Genomic DNA, 24,916 nt, shown 5'->3' with positions numbered 1-24,916 from the left:
AGTGGTGGCATTCGGGGATCCGTCCGAGTCAAAAGTAGTATTTGTAATCCGGGACCCCGTTGGGCCTGTAGAGGTGGAGATCACATCCTGGGGGCGCGCATGGAGAGCGGAGGGTGCGCCGGAACGCCGGCCCGGTGGCCCGCTCCTGCGGCGGGGCTGGTCCTCAGCGGCCGCCTTCTGCGGTTCGGTCGGGGCTTGGCGAGGGGGGTTTGGACGACCCGCACGAGAGGGGCATTGCGACGCAAAGTGCCCCTTTCCTCCACAGGTCAGGCAGACGCCGGTCTCAAAACGCTTACGGCGTTCAGCGGCCGAGGGGCCCCCGCTCCCTCCCGGTCGGAAGTCTCGGCCCCGGTCACTCCGGGGTCTCGGGTCTCGTCCAACGCGTTGTTTGGACAAAGTCAGGAGTTGTTTGCGATTCTCGATGTCGGCAGCGTGGCGAACCCAACCTTCCACATCTGGGGGGTTCCCTTGCATAAAAGCCCAATGCTGGAGGTCCGGGTTGAGGCCCTCCCTGAAACACTGTACCAAAGTGGCCTCACTCCAGTCCAGGATTCGGCTGGCCAGTGATTGGAACTCACTTGCATACTGCGCCACCGACTTGGTCCCTTGGCGCAGTTGCATCAGGGAGGCTTTAGCCCGTTCACCCAGAGTCGGGTCCTCGAAGCGGTTTCGGAGTGCTACCATAAACTCATCCAGGGTTCGTAGCACCGGCGAGCGGAGTTCATACTGCAACACCATCCAGGCGGCCGCCTCCCCTTGCAGCAGGGAAGCCACGTACTGCACCCGGGACTCCTCGGAAGTGAAGGTTCGGCCTTGTTCTCGCATAAAAATGTCCACTTGGACCATGAAAAAAGTCAACTGGTCTCCCGAACCGTCATAGGTGACTTTCAGGTCCCGACGGGACGGGAGGCTGGGAGGCGCGGGGGGGGCTGCCGGTGTTCCGTCCGGGGGGTTGCCGGCAGGCGGTTGCACTTTCAACGCGTCCAGGGCCGCGGCCATCTCACCCATCACCCGCCGCATGGACTCCATCTGTTCCTGCATGGCTTGGCGATCCTCCAGCCACTGCCTACGTTCCTCTTCCATCAGGGCCTCCTTGCGCGCCGGGTCCCCTTCAAGTCCCGTGCTGGGGAAGGCCAAACGGCGATCCTTCGCCGCGGTTCGGGAGAGAGACCAACCCTTGGGGGAGTCCAGCCAATTGTTAAAAAGTCCTCGGCCTTGGTCGGGGATGGGACCCCTAGGCTTCTTTGGCTTGGCACCCTCCTCCTTGGGATCCGGTTTCTCCGGTACCACCGGTCCGTCCGGTGCGTCAGGGGTAGTAGGGGTGTTTTCCTCATCGCCTGACATTCTGTCCCAAAAGGTACAGCAGCAGTTCGAGAGGCAATGACTTGCAACTTAATGTGAGAGATCCCCTCTCTCTGAGTTTACTTCTCCAAATCAAATGTTCAGACGTTGATAAAGAAACAAAGGATTTATTGAAGACATCAGGAGATGAGACAGGCACAGGTAGCAAGTTGCAAGTGAGGGGCTAATCGGGTTTACAGAATATATTGACTCCAGGGCACTGGGGCACTGGGGTTCACACTTATTGTTATGGGAAGTTACAAGCTTGGCATAATACAAAACATCAGACGAGTCCCAGGAAGTCTGGTGAAGCTATCACACTTCCAAGGCCGCATCGGCCTGAGGGAGTACTGACAGGAAGAACAGCGGGGGGGAAGATACATGGGGCGATCAGGCCTGGCGCCTGAGACCAAAAGGTGTGAACTGCTTTTACGAGTTCACTGATAGCGGGTGATGGGAAGCAGAGACACATACACAAAGGCCCTCACACTATGTTAGCATCATTTGGTCTACCCCCTTAGCATCCTGATTAAAAATGCTATTTATACTGGAATTTCATACACAAATATAACAGTTCCCTGCTCTGTTAATGGACATTCCTGGGGAATCACAGTTGTCAGTTAACCAAACATGGCAGTTAAGACAGCTTTTACCCAGAGCCCGCCTGAGAGTTGCTTGGTCAGTATGCTGGATAACCAACATAACCGGCTAAAAAAGCAAAAAAATTCTAATTTAAAGCAGCAGTAAAAACCAGAACAAAACTCTGATATGCAAACTGAAGGGCTAACATGGCATAGAAATTCATGTGAATGTACTGAATCTGATACTGCCCTAAGGCTGTGGTCACACACAGTTATCCTGAAGCAAGTCCTGGTGATCTCAATGTAACATTCCCAAGTGAACACATGTAAGATTACAGCCACTTAGCTATTCATGTATATTTGGAAGTACATTCCACCAGGATGAATGGGACTTACTCCAAATTAAGGAAATTTAGCCTTACAGGGGGCTATATCCCAAATACTTAAAAAAAAACCCAGAAAACAAAGGAACCCAGGACAACATGTGACAAAACCCTCTGCAAAAGCTCACTATATTAATCTAAAACAAGAGAACTCAGTAGCAGGTGGATACAGTTAATATATTCTGGCAGCAAAGTATTAAACAGCAAGTCTACCTAAGGCAACAGCTCTACATAATAAACCAACTATAAGAGGAGGAAGATATGCAAAAGAAATTCTTCCAGGAAAACCAGTCAGATCCAACGATACTACTCCATATGAAGAGGACTTAAAAACTATTTCCTTGCAGATGGTACATGTTTCTCCAAAGAACAGCCCAATACATATTCAATGCACATAGATTGCAGGCTTGCTTTTGAATTAAGATCAAAATCCCATTTTTTTCCAAATTACGGAGTGTAAGGTCCCAAGAAAACCCTGATACAAGCTACTAACCCACGTTTGGGGGATTTTAACAACCTGGAACTTAGAATGGCAGAAGCCCTTTATTGGAATCAGTGAAAGGGCCTATTATAGAGAGCTGGATTCCTGAAAATCTAGGGCATTCTAATTAGGGATCACCTGACCCAATTAGGAAGGACTTAGTGAAAAACTGCACGTTACAAAACTGTGCGAAACACTGACGCCTCACGGCAGTTTCCTGCAAGTTTTAACGTGTAGCTCTGCCTTTAGAATGGGCATCAACAAAACTACTTTACACAAATCAGGTGTCCCTTCCTCTGTCATGTGAAACAGAATGATCACATATATTAATAGCAATTATTTAATGGTTCTTGTAGGTTATCCGGGCTGTGTAACCGTGGTCTTGGTATTTTCTTTCCTGACGTTTCGCCAGCAGCTGGGGCAGGCATCTTCAGAGGAGTAACACTGAAGGACAGTGTTACTGTCCTTCAGTGTTACTCCTCTGAAGATGCCTGCCCCAGCTGCTGGCGAAACGTCAGGAAAGAAAATACCAAGACCACGGTTACACAGCCCGGATAACCTACAAGAATCAATGAACATTGACCGTGAAAGCCTTCGACAATTATTTAATGATTACTAAAATTTAGAAAGCCCACAAGTATGCCTCTGTGAAGTTGAAACAGACCATTCTTGGGATGTACTTCAGGTGTCATAATACACCATATTTTGTACAACAAACTATAGTCTCAGGCATAAATTAACAGCTTTGTGTTATCTTTTTCTTGGCTCTCTCCTGCCCCTACCAGGAAGAATATCCTCTCAATACTCTAGTCTCTGCAGCCAGGGAGCTGTGAGGGGTGGGGCTACCCATCAACTGTAGTTGGTGTATTCAGTGTGTGTTAGGTGCCGTCAAGTCGTTTCCGACTCATGGCGACCCTATGAATCAATGTCCTCCAAAACTTCCTATCTTTGACAGCTTTGCTCAGGTCTTGCAAATTGAGGGCCGTGGCTTCCTTTATCAAGTCAATCCCTCTTGTGTTGGGTCTTCCTCTTTTCCTGCTGCCCTCAACTTTTCCTAGCATGGCTGTCTTTTCCAGTGACTCTTGTCTTCTCGTAATGTGACCAAAGTACGACAGCCCCAGTTTAGTCATTTTAGCTTCTAGGGTCAGTTCAGGCTTGACTTGACCCACTGATTTATTTTTTTGGCAATCCACGGAATCCGTAACACTCGCCTCCAACTCCACATTTCAAAGGAATCTACTTTCTTCCTATCTGCTTTCTTCATTGTCTAGCTTTCACACCCAAACATAGTAATAGGGAATATGAATCAACTTGATGTTGGTTGATGGCATGAATCAACTTGATGTTGGTTGCCAGTGACACATCCTTACACTTCAGAATCTTTTCTAGCTCCTTCATGGCTGACCTTTCCACAGTCTCAATCTCGTTCTGATTTCTTGGCTGCAGTCTCCCTTTTGGTTGAGGAAGGAGCCAAGGAATAGAAAGTCTTGAACAATTTCAATTTCCTCATTGTCAACCTTAAAGTTGAGTAATTATCCTGTAGTCATAACTTTTGTCTTCTTGATGTTCAGCTGTAGTCTTGCTTTGGCACTTTCTCTTTTAACTTTTAGCAGTGGTCGTTGTATTTAGATGTTACAAGAAACCATAATTGATACAAACTTGTTACCTAACAAACTACAATTCCTATCTTGAAATACCAGTTTGGTGCCAATCAACACATGTCTCAACTAACTGGGGTCTAATCAAAGCGTGGTTTACATGAGCATCTAAATGCAGCCCTAGTTTAAATGGTGGTGGACGAGTTAATTTACAGCCAAGTCCTATGTATATTTACTCAGAAGTAAGTCCCACAGAGTCCAGCGGGGCTTGGTTCAAGCGAGAATGGCCAGAATTGTGGAGCGAGGACAGATGCATGGGAAGATTTCCAAGATGGTGACCGGCAAGAAGCTGCAGTTTTAATACTCTGGTAAAATCAAAATATTTCAGTTTTTTGGCATTTTAACCTTTTTTTTAAATATAAAGACTGATTAGAAGAGCTAAACATTAAAGCGACAGAATTGCAGCCTGAGGTACACATCATTCAAGAAGCACATATTAACATACTTTCTGTATTCCTTCCATCTGATTTAAACAGAACTCTAACAAACAAAAAAAAGGTACAGGAAGAGGAAAATGTAGCATTTAGTAGTGCATGTTGTTATATGACACCTTACATTGGGTTTCTTAAACTCTGAAAAATAAAATAGTGGAGGGGGGGAAGTAGCTAGCTGATAATATTTGCTGCTGAGCTTGAGTATCACTTCTGTCACTCCCAAATGAAGCAGAATTTGATGCAAATAACCCCATATAAAAATGCCTTACTGTGATTTTCTCTTCTTGGGCACTGAGGGACTTTTCAAAGTCCTCATGCTTCTTTAGTAGGGCTTCCACACTGTCCAAAGAGTCACCCAGATCTTCATTTAGCAAGAAGGCCTGAAAGAAAGAAGAGACAAATGTAGCAATACGTGCGTGTACTACATTTGGCCATTCTAATGTTAACAAGGCAGCAGAATCTGGAAGAATGGTTTCCTTCTGATTTATGTGGTCTTAGACATCTTTCATCAATCTTGAAACCTTGCTCCAGAATTTAAAATGGCCAGCCTTCATACTAGCTCTCAAGAGACATTACACTTGACTGAACATGAACTGGGAATTATGCATCAGTGGACTGATCTAGCAAAATGGCAGCTATGAAAGGTGGCTTAAACATAGAAAGCACCCTTTTTTTTTTTACGCACACCGTGACATACTTTGCTCTAGTCACTGCTGCATAATTTCAGGACTGACAAAAAGAACACACTTCATAATGAAGCTGTGGAATTCACTGCCAGGGATGTAGTGATGGCCACAAACATGGATGTTTTTAAAATGGGGGAGAGGTTCATTAATGGCTTTGTTCCAGGACAGTGTCCTCCCAACCCACCGCCCCGGGGCCTGCCACTGCGGCCCCCACTTACCCAGCCGGCCGACACACTGCTGATCAGGGGGCCTGGGGGTGGCAAGGGCGCTGGGGAAGGGAGGCAGCGTTGGGAAGACAGCCATGTGGCGGCAAATGCCGCAGCCAGCCTCCAGCCCGCAGAACCGACCGGCGGGAGGAACGGCTCTACGGGGCCTGAGCAGGGCAACAGCACCGGCCACTCCTGCTTGACCGCCTGTGCCAGCTAGAACAAGGCAGCCCCAACAGGGGCATCTCCCATCACCCCACCCCTCATTACACAGCAGCCGAGCAGTGGGCGGGCCCAGGCAGAGAAGCTCAGGGCCCCACAGCAGCCAGGGAAGGGCCGGTTAGCAGGGAGAGAAGGCCCCAGGTGGATCTGCTGGAAGCAGGTCCTTATAATACCTCTCCTGGGCGGAGCCAGGGGAGGGCATAGGATGCACCTGGGAGGGGCTAAGGGGGAAGCTGGGGTACACAGGCCAGTGGGAGCTGAGGCCAAGGAGGATTGCCTGCCAGTGTGCGCTCAGAACAGAGGAGCAATGCTGGTGGCTACAGAGGGGGAAGACAGCTCTGATTCCCCCTCTGACTGGTCTGAAGAGGCCCCACTTGGTCGACCCAGCTAGGAGAAAAGGGGCCTGGGGTCGAAGGCCGGAGGGCTGCTGCACCCTCAAAGGCTACTAGCCTTGGTGACTGAACGGAACTTTCATATCCAGAGGAAGTAAGCCTCTGAATACCAGTGCTAGGAGGCCACATCAAGGGAAGGCCTATTTGTTGACTGTCCAGGGCAACCAGATGGCTATTGGGTGAAACAGAATGATGGACCATATGGACCATGGGTCTTAGTTCGTAATTTAATGTCGTACTTTAAAGCATCCCCCCTCCCCCCACACTACGCCTGCCCACTTGTTAAATTACACTCAGTGTAATTCTGCACAACACATACTTCTTGTTTGCTCATCCAATTGTCCACTTGCTCGGTGTCCCTGTAGAAAAGCTGCAGGTCCATGCACTGCTCATACTGCTGCCTGCGAAGCTCCCACAGTTCCAGAAGAGCAGTTCTTTCATCCGACAGGATGGTCAGCTGAGGAAGGAAAAAGATCAATTCCAGTGGCAACTCACTCAAGCCCTCAAGAATTCTATACATCAGTGCTAATACATGAGAACACCCCCTCCTAAAAGAAAACAAAAGATCACACCCACGTATAATCTCCTAATTTCACATCCAGTGCTATCTTCTCCTATCTAGATGATATTCCAAACTGTTATGGGAGGGACTGCTGGTTAGGAGTAAAGAGGCTGCTTTGAATGTTTAGATCTCAGATTTCTGACATCCACAGTTAAAATGAGTTCAGACAGCCGGACATGTACAGATGCTACCAGTCAAAGATGCCAATATGGGGCCAGAAGGACCAATGGTTTGATTCAAGCAAGGGGAGGTGCTGTGATTCAGTGGTAGAACATCTGCTTGGCATGCAGAAGGTCCCAGGTTCAATCCCTGGCATCTCCAGTTAAAGGGACTACGCAAGTAGGTGCTGTGAAAGACCTCTGCCTGAGACCCTGGAGAGCTGCTGCTGGTCTGAGTAGACAATACTGACTTTGATAGACCAAGGGTCTGATTCAGTATAAGGCAGCTTCATGTGTTTGTGTGTACTTTCATATGTAAAATATTTAATAGGTTGCTACAAGGCCTTTTTCACTCTGAAAAGCACTTTTGTAAATGCAAATGTTACAAGACAAACAGCTCCTACTTTTATGATCTCGCATAGAAAACCTGGAAAGTGAATATGTAGTACATTTGATGCCTTTGCCTATTTGTTTTCACTAGTAAAACACAAACTCCATTCTCATATGGATTTTTTTTGCCATCAAGTCACAGCTTGATGGTGACTTGATGACCCCATGGTGACCCCATGGGGTTTCCAAGGCAAGAGATGTTCAGAGGTGGTTTGCCATTGCCTGCTTCTGCATAGCAACCCTGGACTTCCTTGGCGGTCTCCCATCCAAGTACTACCCAGCTTAGCTTCCTAGATCTGATGAGATCATGCTAGCCTGGGCCATCCAGGTCAGGGTCATGTAGAGTATCCCAGTTTAAAAATAAGAAATTTTTTTAGTGGAACTGAACCACAGGAATCTTTTTGACCCAACAGTATTAAGTTTCACTGCTATTCTTCATTTTTAAGTTTTTCTTTCTTCTGAATAGCATCTTACCTTCTCTTTAACTTCATCAGAGGCATAATGACCAGCACCAAGCAGAGCCAGTCCAGATTCATCAGCAGATTTAAAACTATCTTCGTGGGCATCGATTTCTCCCTATGACAAAACATATTTTTATTTTCCAAAATGGGAAAAGCTGCCGTTTTAAAATACAAACAGAGATCCCTTAAATCTCAGCTCTGGAAATTAAGGCACACATGGGGTACAGATATACATACATTTGGCTGTTGCTGCACAAGATGAATGCATCAGAGAATGTTAGAAACACAAAACATTAGGAAGAAGAGGTAATTAGCCCTTCAAACAAAAGGATCATCCTTGTTGTAGATCACCTGCGACCCCCCCTCCCCCGGTGACCAAGGTTTCCTGTATGCAATGTTATGTGTTCACTCACCCACTTGGCATTTTCACATTACTTTTGCTTAACTCCTAATTTAAAACAATTGTTCATGGTTGGCACTGGAACAGTTGGAACATCCTGCTTTTTTCAGTAACACCCGTTGTGAAGTTAAATGGCGTTATAAATGAACCATGACGACCAGTTTGACCAACCTCCCCCTGACAAACTGAACCGAAGTGATTTCTAAATGCAGTTATGTCAACACACGTGAGGGAATTTACCACAGCTTGCTACCTTTTATAAGTATGATGATGTTAAAGAGTTCTTCTTCCCTTAGAACTCATTCAGGAAAGATGCTTAAAAATCATTTACAAGAGTAACACAAGAGTATTTGCTGAGCTCATTCAGTTATGACATTTCAGTTCACATTTACTGAGTGCAGAGAACAGTTACGAGCCAGGCTTTTAAACTTTTTGAGGTTACTATTTGGCCTAGCTGCAACCTTAGGCATTCCACAGTGTAAGTGTGAGGCCCTCCTAGAAACATCAACTCTTTTATCAGCTTTCCCCAGAAGCTAGTCTCTGAGGCAGGTACAGTCTCCTCTGAAAGCATTTACTAAATCAGCCTGCTTTCTCTAAAAGCCAGGCTCTGAGACAACGCAATCACTTGAGAAAAGAGCTGACTAGAACTGGCACTTTCACAGATTTCTCTCTGCACTTCCCACTCCCATCTGGCTCCTCCAGCCTTCCATGGGTCCTAATTGGCTGTGAGCTGCTCGGCACACATCCCAAATGGGCCCAGAGAGGGTTAGTGGTTGCCAGAAAGGTGCAAGACCATTGCCCATCCTTCACACAGACACACACAATCTTCCAGCCCTGTCCAAACTCCAGCTGCTCAGAGATCAGAAATTGCAGGGGACACTACAATCAAACCTCTCCAATATTAGGAAATTACCATTCAGCTGTTCAAAACAGTAGGCATTGGTCCTAGACTGTTACCTTGTGCTCCTGATGTCTGTCTAGCAGGGCTTCAGCTCCAGCCACGTCATTGGCAAGTTCATCGGCATTAATCAGAGCCTTCATTTCAGTTACCCAGCTAGTGAGGTCTCGAAAGTCTGCAAGGAATCGTTGTAACCTTTGGGAAGGAAGGAGCAATGTTAGCAATGAAACATGCACAGGGATATTATCTATGATAGTCAACCCTATGTTTAAATTTGTGGATGAAGGTCCGCTCCCCTCTGCCTCAGTTTCAAATCTCATTTGATCTCTCATTGGTGCTGTTTCAAGACAATTATCAGTGTTGCTTTTTCTTGTCATCTCCCACACCAACCTTTGTGTTTTCTTATGTTTTACTCCCAGTGTCTGCTGGCTTTGCAGATTTGTTTGCATTGAGTACACCTCTATCATATTTATATGTGCAACGTCAGTCATTTATATGCAGAACATACATGCAATGCAGCTGAACAATGATAAACAGATACTTTCCAGGAAAAGCGTGATGTGTTTGGAAACAAAATGGCATGAAAATAAAGAATCACAGTTAAAGAGAAATGGGGATTTTCAGATTCAAAACCTGGAACCTGCAGTCTCTACTGGGAAACTCCAGTTCAAATCTCATCAGCCAAACAAGTAATAAGCTGCCTTAACAAGCCATTGTCTGTCAGCCAAGATTAGAGTTGACACTAGCTCTGAGTTGAGAAATGCCTGGAGATTTGGAGATGGAACTGGGGGAGGGGGGGACCTCTTCTCGGTATAATACCCTCCAAAGTCCACCCTCCAAAGCAGCCATTTTCTCCAGGGGAACTAATCTTGGTCTTCTGGAGATCAATTGTAATAGTGGGAGATCTCCAGGTGCTGCCTGGAGGTCGGCAACCCTAGCCAAGACAGAGATTCTAATACGAGCTTACTGTATAAGGTTACTTCAAGCTATGCATGCTCTCCAAGGCAGAACAGAACACATAAAGCCATCCTCTACTCTCACTGAGCTCCTCAAAACCTACTTTTGCAAAGCATTTCTTGGGCCACTGGAGAGTCAACATTTCTCTGATGTCACCTATTATTTTACCATCCAGCCCTAGACTCCCTTACTGAACTTGGCTCTTTGCCCTGTTTGTTACTTCGGCTGTCAATTCAAGAACAATACTCCACCTATGTGCCTAGCATACTGCTGAGTAAGGGTCCTTGCATCTTACTGTTTGCCTCATGCTGAGATTAATTTCTGCACACACATAACATGTAAATTAAGGAATAAGAAAAAACTTCACAGGAAAGCTGATGCAAGAATCACTTCTCTGTGTACCCAAAGTGAACAAGAAATACATGCCACCATTTGAACAATGCTAGGTGTGCACTCCCCGCTCCCATTACTGAAGTTAATCTCCATATCAAATAGAATCATGTTAGATGTAAAATGCAACAAATACACAAAGGCATGCATAAATGTATAGATAGAAACTGACAGTATGCCTTGCAGCCACTGCCTGAGGTGTGGTCCATGTCCTGGGATGTTCACATGTTTTCCTTCCCATCTGTTGCTTTAAAAGGCTGGGTGTGGCCAGAAGGGCTGGAGCATCTTTACTAGATGCATAGCATGTAGCTGAGCTTGTCTCCTTCCTGTCTGCAGGTGAAAAGTCCGGGTGTGGCCAGAGGCATGAATCTAAGGGCCACAGCCAAGGCCTCTTGGCCCTTGGCTTTTAACCCATGACTTGCAGCCAATGGCCGTTGTGTCACACATCCCACAAGGGTCAGAAACTGCTGAGGAGGCAATCTTCTTTTTTTTGCTTTTGCGTCTGCTTTATTTAAATTGCATTTTGTTTAAATTATATTGTTGGTTTAAATTATATTTAGGTGTTTTATAAGGTGGTCAGAAAAACGGGAATAAATTAGCTGATCAATAACCACTCAGGGGAAAATAGGCAGCAACAGAATTTAACAAGGCTTTCTGTAGCAAACAGCTAGGTTAGATCAAAACAACCAAATCCAGGCTCCAGGATCATCTGTGTGCTGACAGAAATAACTGGAGGAGGTACAAGGGCACAGGCGCAAAGGAGGAAGAGGGCGAGATGGTTCTGCCCAGCTCCCTAGAGGCCTACTCTCACCTCCCACTCAGGCAAACAGCCCTCAGGGAAAGTGAGTGAAACGCGGCCCAGTCCAGAGGCTGAGACAGAAGTCATTCCTTTGCTCGACAACCCCAGTTAAGCAGGATTTGAAGCCTTCCTTTGGGTATTGTGCCAACACCTCCTGTTTCTAACCCCCTCTTTTCCCTTGGTTGCTGCCAGGAGGTAGAGCGACTGAGGGGTATGTTTCCGTAGCATGAATGTGTGGCCAAGGCCCATGGGTAGGAATCCAGGCAATGCATCTTAACTGAAACAACTTTATTACTACAATATACAACTCTAAACACAGTTTCAGGACCTGAATGTAGACTAAGAAAAGAAACACCAAAAGGATGCTAAGCTATTGGAGCCTTACACATTCTGAGGGGCCTGCCCTCCCTTCCCCTCCTTGCCGGGAGTTGCAAAAGGGAGTATGCGCAGAGTGGATGCTGGTCCTTTTGCATAGCATCTCATGCAGCCACATACACCCACACACACAGAAAGGACAGCTCCTGTTCAGGTCTCCCCTCCCCCCCACAATGTGTATCAATAAAGGCCTTAACCAATCTAGGCCTTAGGTTCAGGAGCCCAAAAGCCTGCCAGGCCCAGCTTGCCCAATAGAAAGGTGTATAACTTGTCAAACAGATGTCATGTTTTCATTCCTGGCTCTAAAACCAGGCCTATCTGGCCAATTAGGGCTTTTTTCAGCCCAGGTGACTCCTCAGAACTGGCAAGCATCGTAACTGCCATGACCCATCTGCCCTTCAGTCGCCACAGAGGGGATGAAGCTCAGGAGTCAAAATGGTTGAAAAAGGGGGTAAGAGTACACTGAAAATCAAGGATCAAAGGGACAGATGAAGATAGCAGTGGGTACAAGAGTTACAGAAGTGACGCAACGGGGGCGGGGAAGAGGGACAAGGGAAAAAAAGAAGAACTGGATAATTATTTCAACCAAAACCTACCAAGAGGAAGCGTGGTGGCCCCTGGACCAGCTAAAGAACCATGAACTAAGAATCACTAAGATCAATGAGATGGATGTGTAAAGTGCAAAGGGCTACGTTTTACACAAGGTTTGCAGTAAAAAGCCAGAATATCTGGCTTCATTTTGAATGAAAGTTACTTAATATCTTCCCACTATTACATGGAGTGGACAGTTCCAATACTGGAGACACAGGATGTATTACCATCATCAATATATCTAAATTTTAACTGTGGATACGTAAATCCAAAAGTTGGAGCCATGAACAGACAAGGCAGATCTTTCTACAAACCAGGAAAAGCCCCAGGTTTGCAAAAAAATAAAAATCTGAAATCTAAAGAATAAAAAGAAATACACTGGAGCATTAACCCACCTCCCCATTAATAGAAGCAGCGCCTGTAACTTTAATAAACAAATGCCTTGTGCAGTGGCCACTGTGAGGGTTGCTAGGCAACCTAACAGTATTGCCAGCCTTCAAACCTTTGTTTCTGTCAGTCAGGGAGGGCCCTTTCCATGGTTACCTTGGCCTTTGAGGAAGAACTCATAAGTGGTTAGAATTTCAGACTAGGATTTCAGAGGCCCAGGTTCAAATTCCCACTCTGTCCACAACTTCACTTGGTGACCTTGGGCCAGTCACACATTCTCAGACTAACCTACCTCGCAGGGTTGTTGGTAATATAAAATGGATGGAGGAGAGGAGAATGGTGTAAGCTGCTTTGGGACCCCATTGCAGAGAAAAGTGGGGTATAAATGAAGTAAATAATAAATACAGCTAAAGATGGTGGGACAGATAAAAGGTTGAGTGATGGATGAGGAGGAGTGAAAGAAAACAGGGAAGGTTGAAGATATGGGGGCTGCCAGAAGGAGAGAAAGAGAAAATAGTATGGGGATAGGGATATAGGAAAATGAGGTGCCCTCTGCAAGAATGTACAGATTCTCCACCACACAACTGGGCTTGGCCCAGCAGTCAACAATGTACAACTAGGGCATAGTTTTCCTACGTAGAGGCTGCCAGGGAAAGGGAAAGCTGAAGACAGGGGGAAGATAAATGTAGATTGGCTGGTGGGTGGGAAATAAAGAAAGAAAGCAGGAAAAGGGGAGAGGCTATGGGGGCTTCCAGGGAAGGGGAAGCTGAAACAGGAGGGAAGGAGGAAATGAGATGCCCCCTGAAAGTTCTTGTGGATCCCCTTCTTGTTTCCTCCTAATACGAACAACAGTCCGTGAGGACTGAATAATCTTATGTAATCCTATTGGTTTATGTTCCTAAAAATGGAGTAAAGGCAACAGGAAACTATTAGAAACTTGTTAGGATTACAGATGACAGAACAGCTCTATTTCATTCATCCAGCGGCAGTTAATTAAAATATTTACGTTTGAAGTGCAAGCCAAGACAAGTACATGGATTACTGAAATAAGAACCCACACAAACCTTTTAAAGACTCCGCTTTTCTCCTTCCCACTGAAGATGATATGAATCTGGGTGTGGAAATCATATACTTTTAAATACCACACACAGTCTTTCCAGACATATGACATTCTTACCTATAGGAATCATTCAGGCGAGCATGCCTCTCTGCTGCCCGAGTGCGAATCTGTTCCCAGTTTGCAATCAGTTCTTCCCGTTTCACGTGGATCTGAGAGGCGTTTTGAGGGTGGGACTGCTGCAATCTTTCTGCCTCTGCACACAAAGCCTTCACCTAGAGGCAGAGAGAGCCCACAAGTAACAGCAAGGCCAGCAGTGCCAATTAATTTTCTGTTCCAAATAAAAGCATCTGTCCCATCTACCTTGTCTTCCAGAGCGGCAAGATCCCTCTCCAAACCCTCGTGTTTGCGCAGCAAAGCCTGCACACTTGCCAGGTCTCTGCCGAAATCATCAGACGCCATCAGCTGCTCTTTCTCTTTAATCCAGCTGATAGTTTCGTCCACATCCCTGCAAGAAACAAATCCCAGTTTAATTTACATTCCCTATTCGGGGTACGAAGGCAAAGATCTCCACTGAACCGTATTCTCCACATCCCTGCAAGAAACAAATCCCAGTTTAATTTACATTCCCTATTCAGGGTACGAAGGCAAAGATCTCCACTGAACCGTATTCTCTTTTGGACAGGGCTGTTCTCATCACGAACACACAAACGAAAGCTAAATTCTCTGCACAAAATAAATACTATGCTCACAAATAGAACAAGAGAGGCAGACCCACAATCTTCTGGCAAGTCTGAGAACGAATTCCACTCGGCAGTTGCCCTAAGATGCTTGACATGAGTTCCAAATTGTTTGCTCCTTTTCTCAGTATACAACGTGTATTTTGTCTCACCCACTTCTTTACTGCATCCATGGTACATGGATTTGGACTTTCACGCTTGGCTAGTATTGTGTAAGGATTAAATTCAATTTTTAAAAGTATTGTATTAAGATATGAAACAAGACAATATTACATTCTAAGACTAGTCAGGTAGGCAAAATGAAAACTGTCAAAGGAAATTCACAGGAATTTCTGGCTACACTGTTTGCAGAAAAGATGACTGTGCTGCTATTAACCTATAAAAAGTGACATTTATCTCTTCTATGGAGAATGTTAAACTACCAAAAAATTCCATCTTCTGCTCCTGGAGAGTGACAAGAAATTGATTTGAGAAGATAACTGCTTCTTGTAATTCTGTTACCAAACTACAGAAATGCTGATTCTGATGTTATTTCATTATAAACTGACAAATTAAAAAAAAACAACAACTATCTGGCCATCTAAGATGGATATTATAATCTACAAGGGGTTTAGAGCTGCAGCAAGGAGAAAATTTCAGCACCAGCAATCTCTTATCATCGTAAGCCACAATGGGAAACGCCACACTTGTCAGCATTCTCTCTTTATACAACTGACAAAAGCTTGGGAACTCAGTCTTGAACGGCAACCCCATATGCAAGGCACAACAGTATTATGCTGCAACTCCTTGGGTCTACCAAGAACTGCCAAAAAGAATAGCTCGCAGCAGACAGCAAGAAGGGTTGATGGTACAAAAGTTGGCAAACAACACAAACAGATTCCACAGGAACAGGAGACAAAATCAATTCTTTGGTTGCTCAGTTACAGAGTTGGGGCAAATAAGGGTTGCCATTAGAAGAGAAAAGCCTTTTTATGATTAACCAGTAAAAATCAGGTTATAATTCTCCCTCTCTCGCACATACCGTAATGGAGAGGCCATGGCTCAGTGGGAGAGCATTGGCACTGCATGTAGAACATCCTAGTTTCAATTCCTGACATCTCCAATTAAAAGCATCAGGTAGTGGGTGCTGTGAAAGACCTCTGCCTGCGATCCTGAGGTGAGGTGAGGTGAAAGACCTCCACCTAAAAAATACTGACCTTGATAGACCAACAGTATGATTCAGCATGAGGCAACTTCATGTGTTTGTATTGACAGCACAAAGTGTTCATTCCCATGGGCAAGCAAAACCATAACAGAGGTAGGCAAGCATCCATATAACTTGGGGGGGGGGGGCACAGTCCTGTGACAGAGCACATGCTTTGTGTGCAGATGGTTCAATCCCTGGTAACTTGGGTTAAAAAAATCCCAAGTAACGGGTTTGAGAAAGGTCTTTGCCAGAGACCCAGGGGTCTCTGCTAGCCAGGACAACAATACTGGGCTAGGTGGACCAAGGGTCACACATTCAATTTTAAAGGAAGCAATTTTTTAAAATGGTGTAATTATTAATTCTGATAAAAGCGATTGACATAACTAGTCAAAGTTGTACCTGTTAAAACGCTGCACTTCTGCTGCTCCAAAGAGTTTTCCCTGCCTCTGAAGAGCCAGCCCTTTAAGACGCTGCCAGCTTGCATTGACTTCATCTTGCTTAGACTTGATTAATTCCTCTTCAGGGTGCTGTTCCTAGAAAGTGAAGGGGAGGGGGGATCTTTTGGTGAATTTGCATTTATCCAAACTGCTTCTGTTTTCCTAGGGCATTCTCTTTCAGTAACTGCCATTATCTGCGTAAACTCATTTGCTCCTTGTCCCCCACAGCAGGTAACAAGGATTATGTATAGCTCAAAGCTCCCCCTAGTGCACTGTTAAACCAGAAAAGAGCTGGAAAGTTCTGTGAAGCTGTCCTTGCCAGAATGAGTCTCCTTATGTCAAGGGGGAGCAAAAGGACGAGGCTGCAGACACACACACACACACAAGTCTTGTCTTTGTTCCAGATGGTAAAGAAACAAGATGGGATGACCCTTCAGGATATTTGCAAGCCTCATGATGAATGCAGGAAGAGTACTGCTAGATCAGACCAATGGTCAATGTAGCCCAGCATCCTGTTTCCCTAAGAGGCCAACTAGATGTTCTCAGAAGGCCTTCAACCACAGCCCAGAGGCCAAAGTCTCCCCATCACTGCCCCCAGCAATTGATATTTGGAGGCATGCTACAATGGGGTTTCACTTAGCCATTGTGTTTCATAGCCACTGAGGAACCTATCCTCCATGAATTTATCTAACCCCCCCTTTAAAAACATATAAGCAAATGGCCATAACTATTTCTTGTGGCAGTGAATTCCACAAGTTCATTAAAAAGAAGTATTTTTGCTTGTTCTGAATCAGTTCCCCTCAATTTTGCTGGATACTGTTGAGTTTCAGGAAGGCAGCCCTTAAAGCAAGACACTTGTGAAAACAGGTGGCTAAGACCACTGGCCCCAACTAATGAAGATCAGTACAGTGGGTGGAACACAGATACTTGTGAATTGCTCTGAGTAGGAAGCAGTGGGTTGGCACAGGACCTCCTGGACCAGGCAGCATGCTAAATGCTAAAGCCTGCCTCATCCCTGACACAAAGTGATATAGTGTTCGCCAGCAGATAAAGCCAGAGATTCAGAATGTTGTAGATTGGTACTTTTCTTGAGGGCAGCAATCTTGGAAAGGCACAATCTTCAATTCAGCTAACTTATTTGTTTAAAACCTCAACTCATCAGAGTCACAGCATAAAAATAAGGGACAATGTGCCCAACAACATGGAAAACAAACGATCCCTATGCCAAGACACAGCATCTCTTTAGAATCTAGCTGAGCTGTGGTTTTGTTTTTTACTAATTGTCCAAGCCCCAGCTAAGCCTGAAAATCTATTCTCCTCTTTTCCACTCTCAACCCTGCTCTGGAGAGAGAATCTTGAGGTTAATGATTATTGGCCTGAGTCCATGTGGTTGTCTATAAATGCCGAGATAACACTCCGTCAGTGGCCAATCTCCTGCAGCTACGTGGGACCCTTGTCTTACTCTGGGGAAATAATTTAAGGTTCAAAGAGTTAATTATATTGGAGAGTGGCAATGGCCCAGGAAGTACACAGTGTTCACAGCCTGTAACACCTAATCTTGTGTTTTATGCATTTATCTCAGTTTACCAGGCACCAACCAGATTCAAGTTCATATTTGAATAAAGCTTAGTGATGAGTCAATCAATGATTATAGAGGCCAACTAGAGCCCTTCTTAGGGACAGTAGGAATTAAGCACCAGCCTGAGCATATAACAACCTGTTCACTCACTCTGCTCCTTCCAGGAGGCTGAGAAACAGATCTAGGAAGGGAGAGTAATAGTATCCAGGACCTGAGAAAATTAGAAATGCTCTTTCTTCCCTTCTCCTCTGACTGATCTTCCCTTCTCCTCTGACTGATAAGCAAAGCAGCTATTTTCTTCACACATGACCTCCATACAGACTCCAGTCATCCTCCTCATTCACAACATGTCCTTTAAAGTGCAAACGTCAGTCGTTTTTTTGGGGGGGGGGATTAGTTCAACCTCATTTAATTATGCTTTTGAATAGGACGCACAAAGACCTTAGCTGCTGTCAAAAGTTATTACCTGGATGAGCTTGCCAGCAAATTGGTTCACTTCATTCACTCTCTCTTCGTGGGCTGCCAAGTCTGTCTGGAACTCCTCAAATTTCTTCTGCAAAACCTCAACATGCTCCAGGTCCAGGCCGAGCTCTTCTGATGTTACTATCGCCTCCTGGCAAGAACAACACCCACCAGTTTCAAATACACCAGAATAGCAAGGCGTTATTAGACGTTATCAGAACAAGGAATGCTGAGCCCCATCTTTGCAACTCTCATCTTAGCACATTTTAATAAAGCAAAAGAAAAGCCTCTCCACTGGAATTTAATACAAGAATATTGAAAGAAAAAAGAATTATCTGGACACCGCAGAAGACATCTTTGTAGGCCAAACTCTTAGTTCTGGTATTTTGAAGTCTACTTGGCCCAGCAAAAGGTTATAACCTTGTTCCTTAAAATGGCACTGTGATCCTCTAGAGTAATTAAAGCAATTTAGCAAGCTGAGAGTTGCTAGTGGTATGAGACAAGGAGTTATAAGAAAAGTTACATGGGTACTTTGCACCATTTAACAGTTTAATTGTGGCTGATGTTGCTATTTACCCAAGGTAATAGACATTTTTCAGCCACGGAAGAAATGTGCTCTAGTCACAGCTCTACTCTCCCTTTTAAAATGTGTACTTTCATTTATGCATATTAGATTCAAATGGACAGGCTGTTCTGCCACCACGGCGGCCTAAAAGCAACATGTCTCATACACACAGCTGTGTTGTGGTTTTCACCAACGGCAGGCAGCTCACAGGCTCTCCACTGCTGTAAAATATACACATTTTAAAAGCAATGTCTGCCTTGCTTTCCAGCACCAGTATGTCAAGCAGTTCCTTTTTCATTCACCCATTTTCACCTTTGCCTATTTTTTAAACATTTCACAGTAAGGCTGTAATGATCTAACAATGCCTATTCGATCGCAAAATAATTACCAACTGTAACTTAAATGATCTTACAGTGCTACCTTTGTGCCACAATGAAAACTATTTCATATGGTTACAGATGTTTGCCCTCCCTTTCCCTCTAGACCCAAGCCCAATTTTCCTCAAGGCAATAGAATACCAAGGAGTTACATTATCCCAGTGAGTGACCTTCGCCACAACACAGATACCTTGTCGTTGATCCAATCCATCACGTCTTCACATTCTCGTAAATACTGCACAAGCTTCTGAGCTTGGAGGAGTTTGACTCCCTTCTCCCTCATTTTCTCCAACAGCAACTCCCAGAGACGGTGAAGTTCTTGCAGTCGAGTCTTTGATTTTTGTAAAAGAAAAATGCAATGAATAGCTACACATGAAAGACATTATACCACTGTTACTACTAGATTTGGTTTCTGTGGATTCCAGCTTTATGTAGCAATATCATGTAACATTTTCATTTCATGGTCTTTCTATATCTGTACATGTATGAGATGTATGCAAAATACACACACACCCCTGCCAACAGTGGGTAACACGGTACTAATCTGACAAAGTGGTCCCTAGTCAATGAAAGCCACAAAAAATCCAGTAGTCTTGAAGATGCTGTAAGGCTCTCTCTTTGCTGTAAGAGACTAAGATGGCTGCCTTTCAGTCCAGTTCAAACACAGTCAATTAAAAGAAGTCACCTGAAAACTGTTGTAACACTATATGCTTCAGAAGTCTCTCTCAAGCAGACCAGACTTGTAACAGCATTAACCTCTTCAAAAGGGGTTAGCATCGCTCACAGTGACAGGGACAAGCCCCACCCTCTGTCTTCCGTAAGATTATTCTTCAACACTGATGAGCAAACAAGGATTTTTACTAGCAGCTCATGTATCCAAACTCTGACCCACTGCATCAGATGCCTCTCATATAATTCCTTATACCCATTTCTTTGGATGAAGATTAACAGTTTGCTTCAAAATTTATTCATAGGGATTACTGTACAAAATGTGATTTAAAACATTCTCTCTCAAGGAACAAAATCAAAGACAAACCTCACAAATAGCTTTGTGAGGTTTGTAAGATACTGTAATATGAACTTTGCAGGTTGCTGTTATATGAACAGATTTAACAATATGATTTTCCATCCAGTTTACTTGTGTCAAGTTACAAGTAAACCCTAATAGGTAGAAGAGGTGAAAGTCAATGTTTTTAAATGGCTAAATTACTAAAAATGTTACCAAACAACAACTGTCAAACCCAGTCTCAGAAAAACTACCAGAAGAGTCGAGAAGAGCTGCTCACAATTAAAGAGGAAGTTTTAAATTTAAAAAAGAAGACATCAAGCACACAATTGAAAAACAGGGCAATATCTACTCCACCCGGCATTCACTGGGCTGTGATCATCAATAAAGGCAACTGGAAAGTCAAGCTGAGGAGGATGGGAAATACCATACGGAAAGCAGACCTTACCAAAATCATATGAAAAGCATAACCAATTCAGCGATGAGTTTTTAAAAGAGAAAGAAAACAGCTCACACTGCTGGAGATTATAACAATCACAGGGTACATCTACATGTTACAAGAACAATGAGGCTGCTGCCAAAAATGGCATCCGGGCATCAAGTTTCCCCCTTGGTAATGTGTTGTAAAAGTCACCCTGTGTGCTGACATCAGTGCATGTTATTTCCCTATGCCCACTAGCAGCAGCCAGCAGCACAGAGCAGGAGCTGAGAAATGCACAAGACAGCAATGGGATACCAGCACATTCTATTACACATCTTGGAAGGGGAGAACTCCATCGGGATGCCCAGTGTTGCTTCTTGCAACAAGCAGTTCCACCCTCAAGCAGTAAAACATCAAATCAAGGACGGGGGGAGGACAGAGGCATTCAAAGAAACAGGGAAAAAGCAGCACCCACACAACCAATAATCCACCTACTCGTATGTGTGACCCCACTTGGATAGTAGTTACTATTGGGCGCTGTGCAGTCCTGTATGGCGTGAAAGACTGAACCATTAACACACTGGTTACCATTACAAACAGAACACATGTCAGAGCCAACATCCATGAGCAGAGCCCCAAGATATCACATTTTTAGAAAAATTGGGCTGCATTCCACATAGCTGTTTATTTAGGGAGTGGCTCTGCAGGCATACCATTCATGGGAGTATAACTAAGGCCTTCTCTAGCACAAGCCGTTTCTAAACTACAGCTTTAGACTGCTCCCCTCTGAAAAGCAGATCCTTCCTCCTCATGAAGGCAAGGTCACCACAACAACAATATATATATTGTGGTGCAAAGTGCCATCAAATCACAGCTGACTTATGGTGACCCCATAAGGTTTGCAAGGCAAGAAATATTCGGAGGTGGTTTGCCATTGCCTGCTTCTGCGTGGGCTGGGAGAATTCTGAGAGAACAGTGACTGGCCCGAGGTCACCCAGCAGGCTTCACGTGGACAAGTGGGGAATCGAACCCGGTTTTCCAGATTAGGGTCCACAGCTCTTAACCACTACACCAACCTGGCTCTCATATTTTATACACACCATTCTTAAAAAAATGTTCTGCAAATCTGATAGTCCGGTTATTTGTTGAGTGATCTGCTGTTCTGAAGGGGAAAGAACAAGCTAAAGAGCTCATCTGATAATGAACCACTTTCATATAATGGTGTGCTGGAAGCATGTAAGTTAACACACCCAGTGTTGATCCAGAATTGCTGTATCAGTTCTAGCATTCAATGCTCTTTAGCAACAGTGTGTAGCCTTGAGAACTACGTTTTAGAACTCCCCCCCCCCAAAACATCCCAGGGGTTGCTAGGTATCTAAACTACCTGTTAAATGTAGTACAGTTATGAAATAGAAAAGGTAAGAAAAAACAACACTCTCCCATTCATTTAACTTCAGAAACCTCCAGCTTGACCAAAAATCTGAATATGTCAGTTTTCTTTCAAAAAGTGGCCAAACTCACACTTTGACATGTCTCCAAAGGGGGGGGGGAGAATTCATGTAATGGTGCACATTTACTGAGAAAAACTTTCTTCGTGCCCCTGTTGTCCAAGGGCAGATGCTGAAAGGATGCTCATACAATCTCTTCATCTGGGGCAAAGGGGAATTCCAGTGTCAACCCAGAGATCAATGGTTTTCAAGCTGCTTACTAGAAGGGACTTGACCTGGAAGTAAAACCACCCCCAGCATTTTGTCTGGAGGATCCCCTGCCACGCCATTCATGATGACGCTGCACAGTTGCCACCCCCTCATTTCGTCCCCTCCTGGCTGGGGATCTGGATCAGCAGTGCTACCATAAGGACCATGACACAGAACTTCAAGCTGCTCTCCCTGACCACAAGGCTATCGTAGGTGGCCAACTAACCAGCAGCCCATTCTAAAAGGGTCATGTCAAATTCTGCAATAAGTTCTTCAACACTTACTCGTATAGTTTCAGAAGAAAAATGCCCTTCGTTAATCATCTGGTTACCAGTCTCATCCAATTTAACGATGGCACCAGCGTTGGCTTGCACTTCAGCTTCAAAGGCCTGGTGTTTCTGCAGTTTCCCCTGAAAGGAGGAAGCGTCAAACGTGAGCCATGCACATCACCTACATCATTTCCTCCCAGATTACAGCCTTGGTTACTTACCGTGAAGGCTTATTCTCTCTTGAGGCGAAGGGCATTCTGAAGCTGTGGGTTGTTTTCCTCTTCATCCGGGTAGGCAGGACTAAAAACTTTGACTTCCTGTCTCCCTTGGCGGGCTGCTCGTCGGGCGGGGAGCCAGGTGGCTGAATTAAACTCCCTAATGGTCCGCACTCGCGGCCGTTGGGAGAACCGGTACCTGAGGGGGTGGTTTGTACCAGCCCCCTCTGCTAATCTTTTTCAGAGAGGAGGTCGTCCTCTCTAATTTCAATGGCGTCGGCCATTTTGGAAATTCTTCCCTACTTTCTCTCAGACGAGGGAAAAAAACGAAGGGAAAGGAAGGAAGGGCAAATTTAAGGGAAAAGGAACAGGTACAAACAAAGGGAAGACTTACTAGACAAAAACAGAACAAAGAGGCTCTAGGGGAGAATCCAATCTAAATCTATTTGGGTCTGAGGCACAGAGTTGTGCGAAGTTGCCTGCTCTACCCGAATAGGCAGGACGGAAACTGGCTTCCTGCAGGCTGTTTTCTCGCCAAGGGAGACAGGAAGTCAACGTTTTTAGTCCTGCCTACCCGGATGGAGAGGAAAACAACCCACAGCTTCAGGATGCCCTTGCCTCAGAGGAGAAATTCCAGCTCTTCCATATGCACCACTGCGTCAGTTACCAGCCTGTGCTTGGCTCTTGCAATCTGAAGGTGGCCCCTACCTGCAGGTTGGTTGGGTCTTTGTAATTTTCATCCGACGCAATCTGGAGCTTCTCCTGGATCCATTTTTCCAGCTCATCTGCATCACGCTGGTAAAACTGGAACCTGTAGGAATCTTCTAGCTTTTGGCGCCTCAAGGTGGATAGCTCCTTGAACCTGTGATAGCGGTCCAGAACCTGCTGACGCCTATCTTGAATGTCCTCTGCTGTTTCCAGCACTTTTACTCCAGTAGGATCCATTTTCTAGAAGTCAAGAGACATTGATTAGCTCTTTTGACACGATACGCAGCTTGAAGTGGCAGCAAAGGAAATTCAAACATGGGAAGGACACACATCCCTTACATAAAAATGCTAGAACACAAGAGTTATATATGTCTTATAAGTCTGGATGCAGGTTAAAAGCAAAGGCACTACAATACAGAGCAGAAGTTGATAGTAGAGGTAGCTTAGCGCAATTCACAGACTGGCTTATGCTGCTGCAGTCCCGTGGGAGCCAACAGGCTCACATTACTGGAAGAGGCCTGTAAATTGTCACTAAGGAGATTTTAAAAAGTCAGCAGAGAAAGACTGCCCCGCCCTTTTTATTGAAACAGTGAGACACTGGAAAGTTTTTCGTTGGTTTAAAATCACACCATGACAGAGTCAGGCGCACACTGCTTCCAGAAAGACAATGGCTGTACTTCTAGACAAACTTGCAAGAAAGACAGTTCGACTAAAATCACTGGGATTTCCATAACAAGCATGTTCACAACTTTGTTTTCTACATTCTCATCATCCTTCAGTTAAATCAAATGTCATTCCTTCACCTGCAAAACTCATGAAGCTATGTTTGCTAGGGAGCTCTCTTCCCTACTTTCTTATTGGCCATTTTTGCTAGTTGACCATGTTGGCTGCAATTTTAGCCCTGATATCTCATTTCCTGCCTAAAATTCTAGAAATTTCCTCAAGCTCCAAAAAAGCTTTGAAGAGATTTCATATTCTCTTTCCCAAAGCGCTACAGATGCAAGAAACGTCTCTTACTCTGTACTTAAGAACATAAGAAAAGCCCTGCTGGATCAGACCAAGGCCCATCAAGCCCAGCAGTCTGTTCACACAGTGGCCAATCAGGAGCCTCTAGGAGGCCCACAAACAAGACAAATGGAGCAGCACCATCCTGCCTGTGTTCCACAGTACCTAAGATAATAGGCATGCTCCTCTGATCCTGGAGAGAATAAGTATGCATCATGACTAGTATCCATTTTAACTAGTAGCCATGAATACCCCTTTCCTCCATGAACATGTCCACTCCCCTCTTAAAGCCTTCCAAGTTGGCAGCCATCACCTCATTTTGGGGCAGGGAGTTCCACAATTAACTATGCGTTGTGTGAAAAAATGCTTCCTTTTATCAGTTTTGAATCTCTCACCCTCCAGCTTCAGCTGATGACCCCGCCTTCTAGTATTATGGGAGA

At 44.9% G+C, this 24,916-nt stretch overlaps 1 protein-coding gene across 5 annotated transcripts in view; it reads right to left on the bottom strand.

The window, feature by feature from the left end:
- The window catches only part of SPTAN1 (spectrin alpha, non-erythrocytic 1), an 89,181-nt gene extending 65,473 nt beyond the window's left edge, over positions 1-23,708 (bottom strand). For all 5 annotated transcript variants that reach the window (XM_056860715.1, XM_056860716.1, XM_056860717.1 and 2 more), the window contains exons 1-11: positions 23,472-23,708; positions 22,564-22,689; positions 19,346-19,486; positions 18,218-18,364; positions 16,135-16,268; positions 14,173-14,317; positions 13,930-14,084; positions 9,313-9,448; positions 7,969-8,070; positions 6,704-6,841; positions 5,148-5,258 (exon numbers count right to left, since the gene is read on the bottom strand). In XM_056860715.1, coding sequence (XP_056716693.1) covers positions 5,148-5,258; positions 6,704-6,841; positions 7,969-8,070; positions 9,313-9,448; positions 13,930-14,084; positions 14,173-14,317; positions 16,135-16,268; positions 18,218-18,364; positions 19,346-19,486; positions 22,564-22,689; positions 23,472-23,708 — 1,572 coding nt within the window. The remainder of the gene's footprint in view (positions 1-5,147; positions 5,259-6,703; positions 6,842-7,968; positions 8,071-9,312; positions 9,449-13,929; positions 14,085-14,172; positions 14,318-16,134; positions 16,269-18,217; positions 18,365-19,345; positions 19,487-22,563; positions 22,690-23,471) is intronic.
- Between the last annotated feature and the right edge of the window lie 1,208 nt (positions 23,709-24,916).

Source organism: Euleptes europaea, chromosome 14 (assembly GCF_029931775.1).
Source record: "Euleptes europaea isolate rEulEur1 chromosome 14, rEulEur1.hap1, whole genome shotgun sequence".
NCBI lineage: Eukaryota > Metazoa > Chordata > Lepidosauria > Squamata > Sphaerodactylidae > Euleptes > Euleptes europaea.
This window is presented reverse-complemented; position numbering and strand designations above follow the sequence as displayed.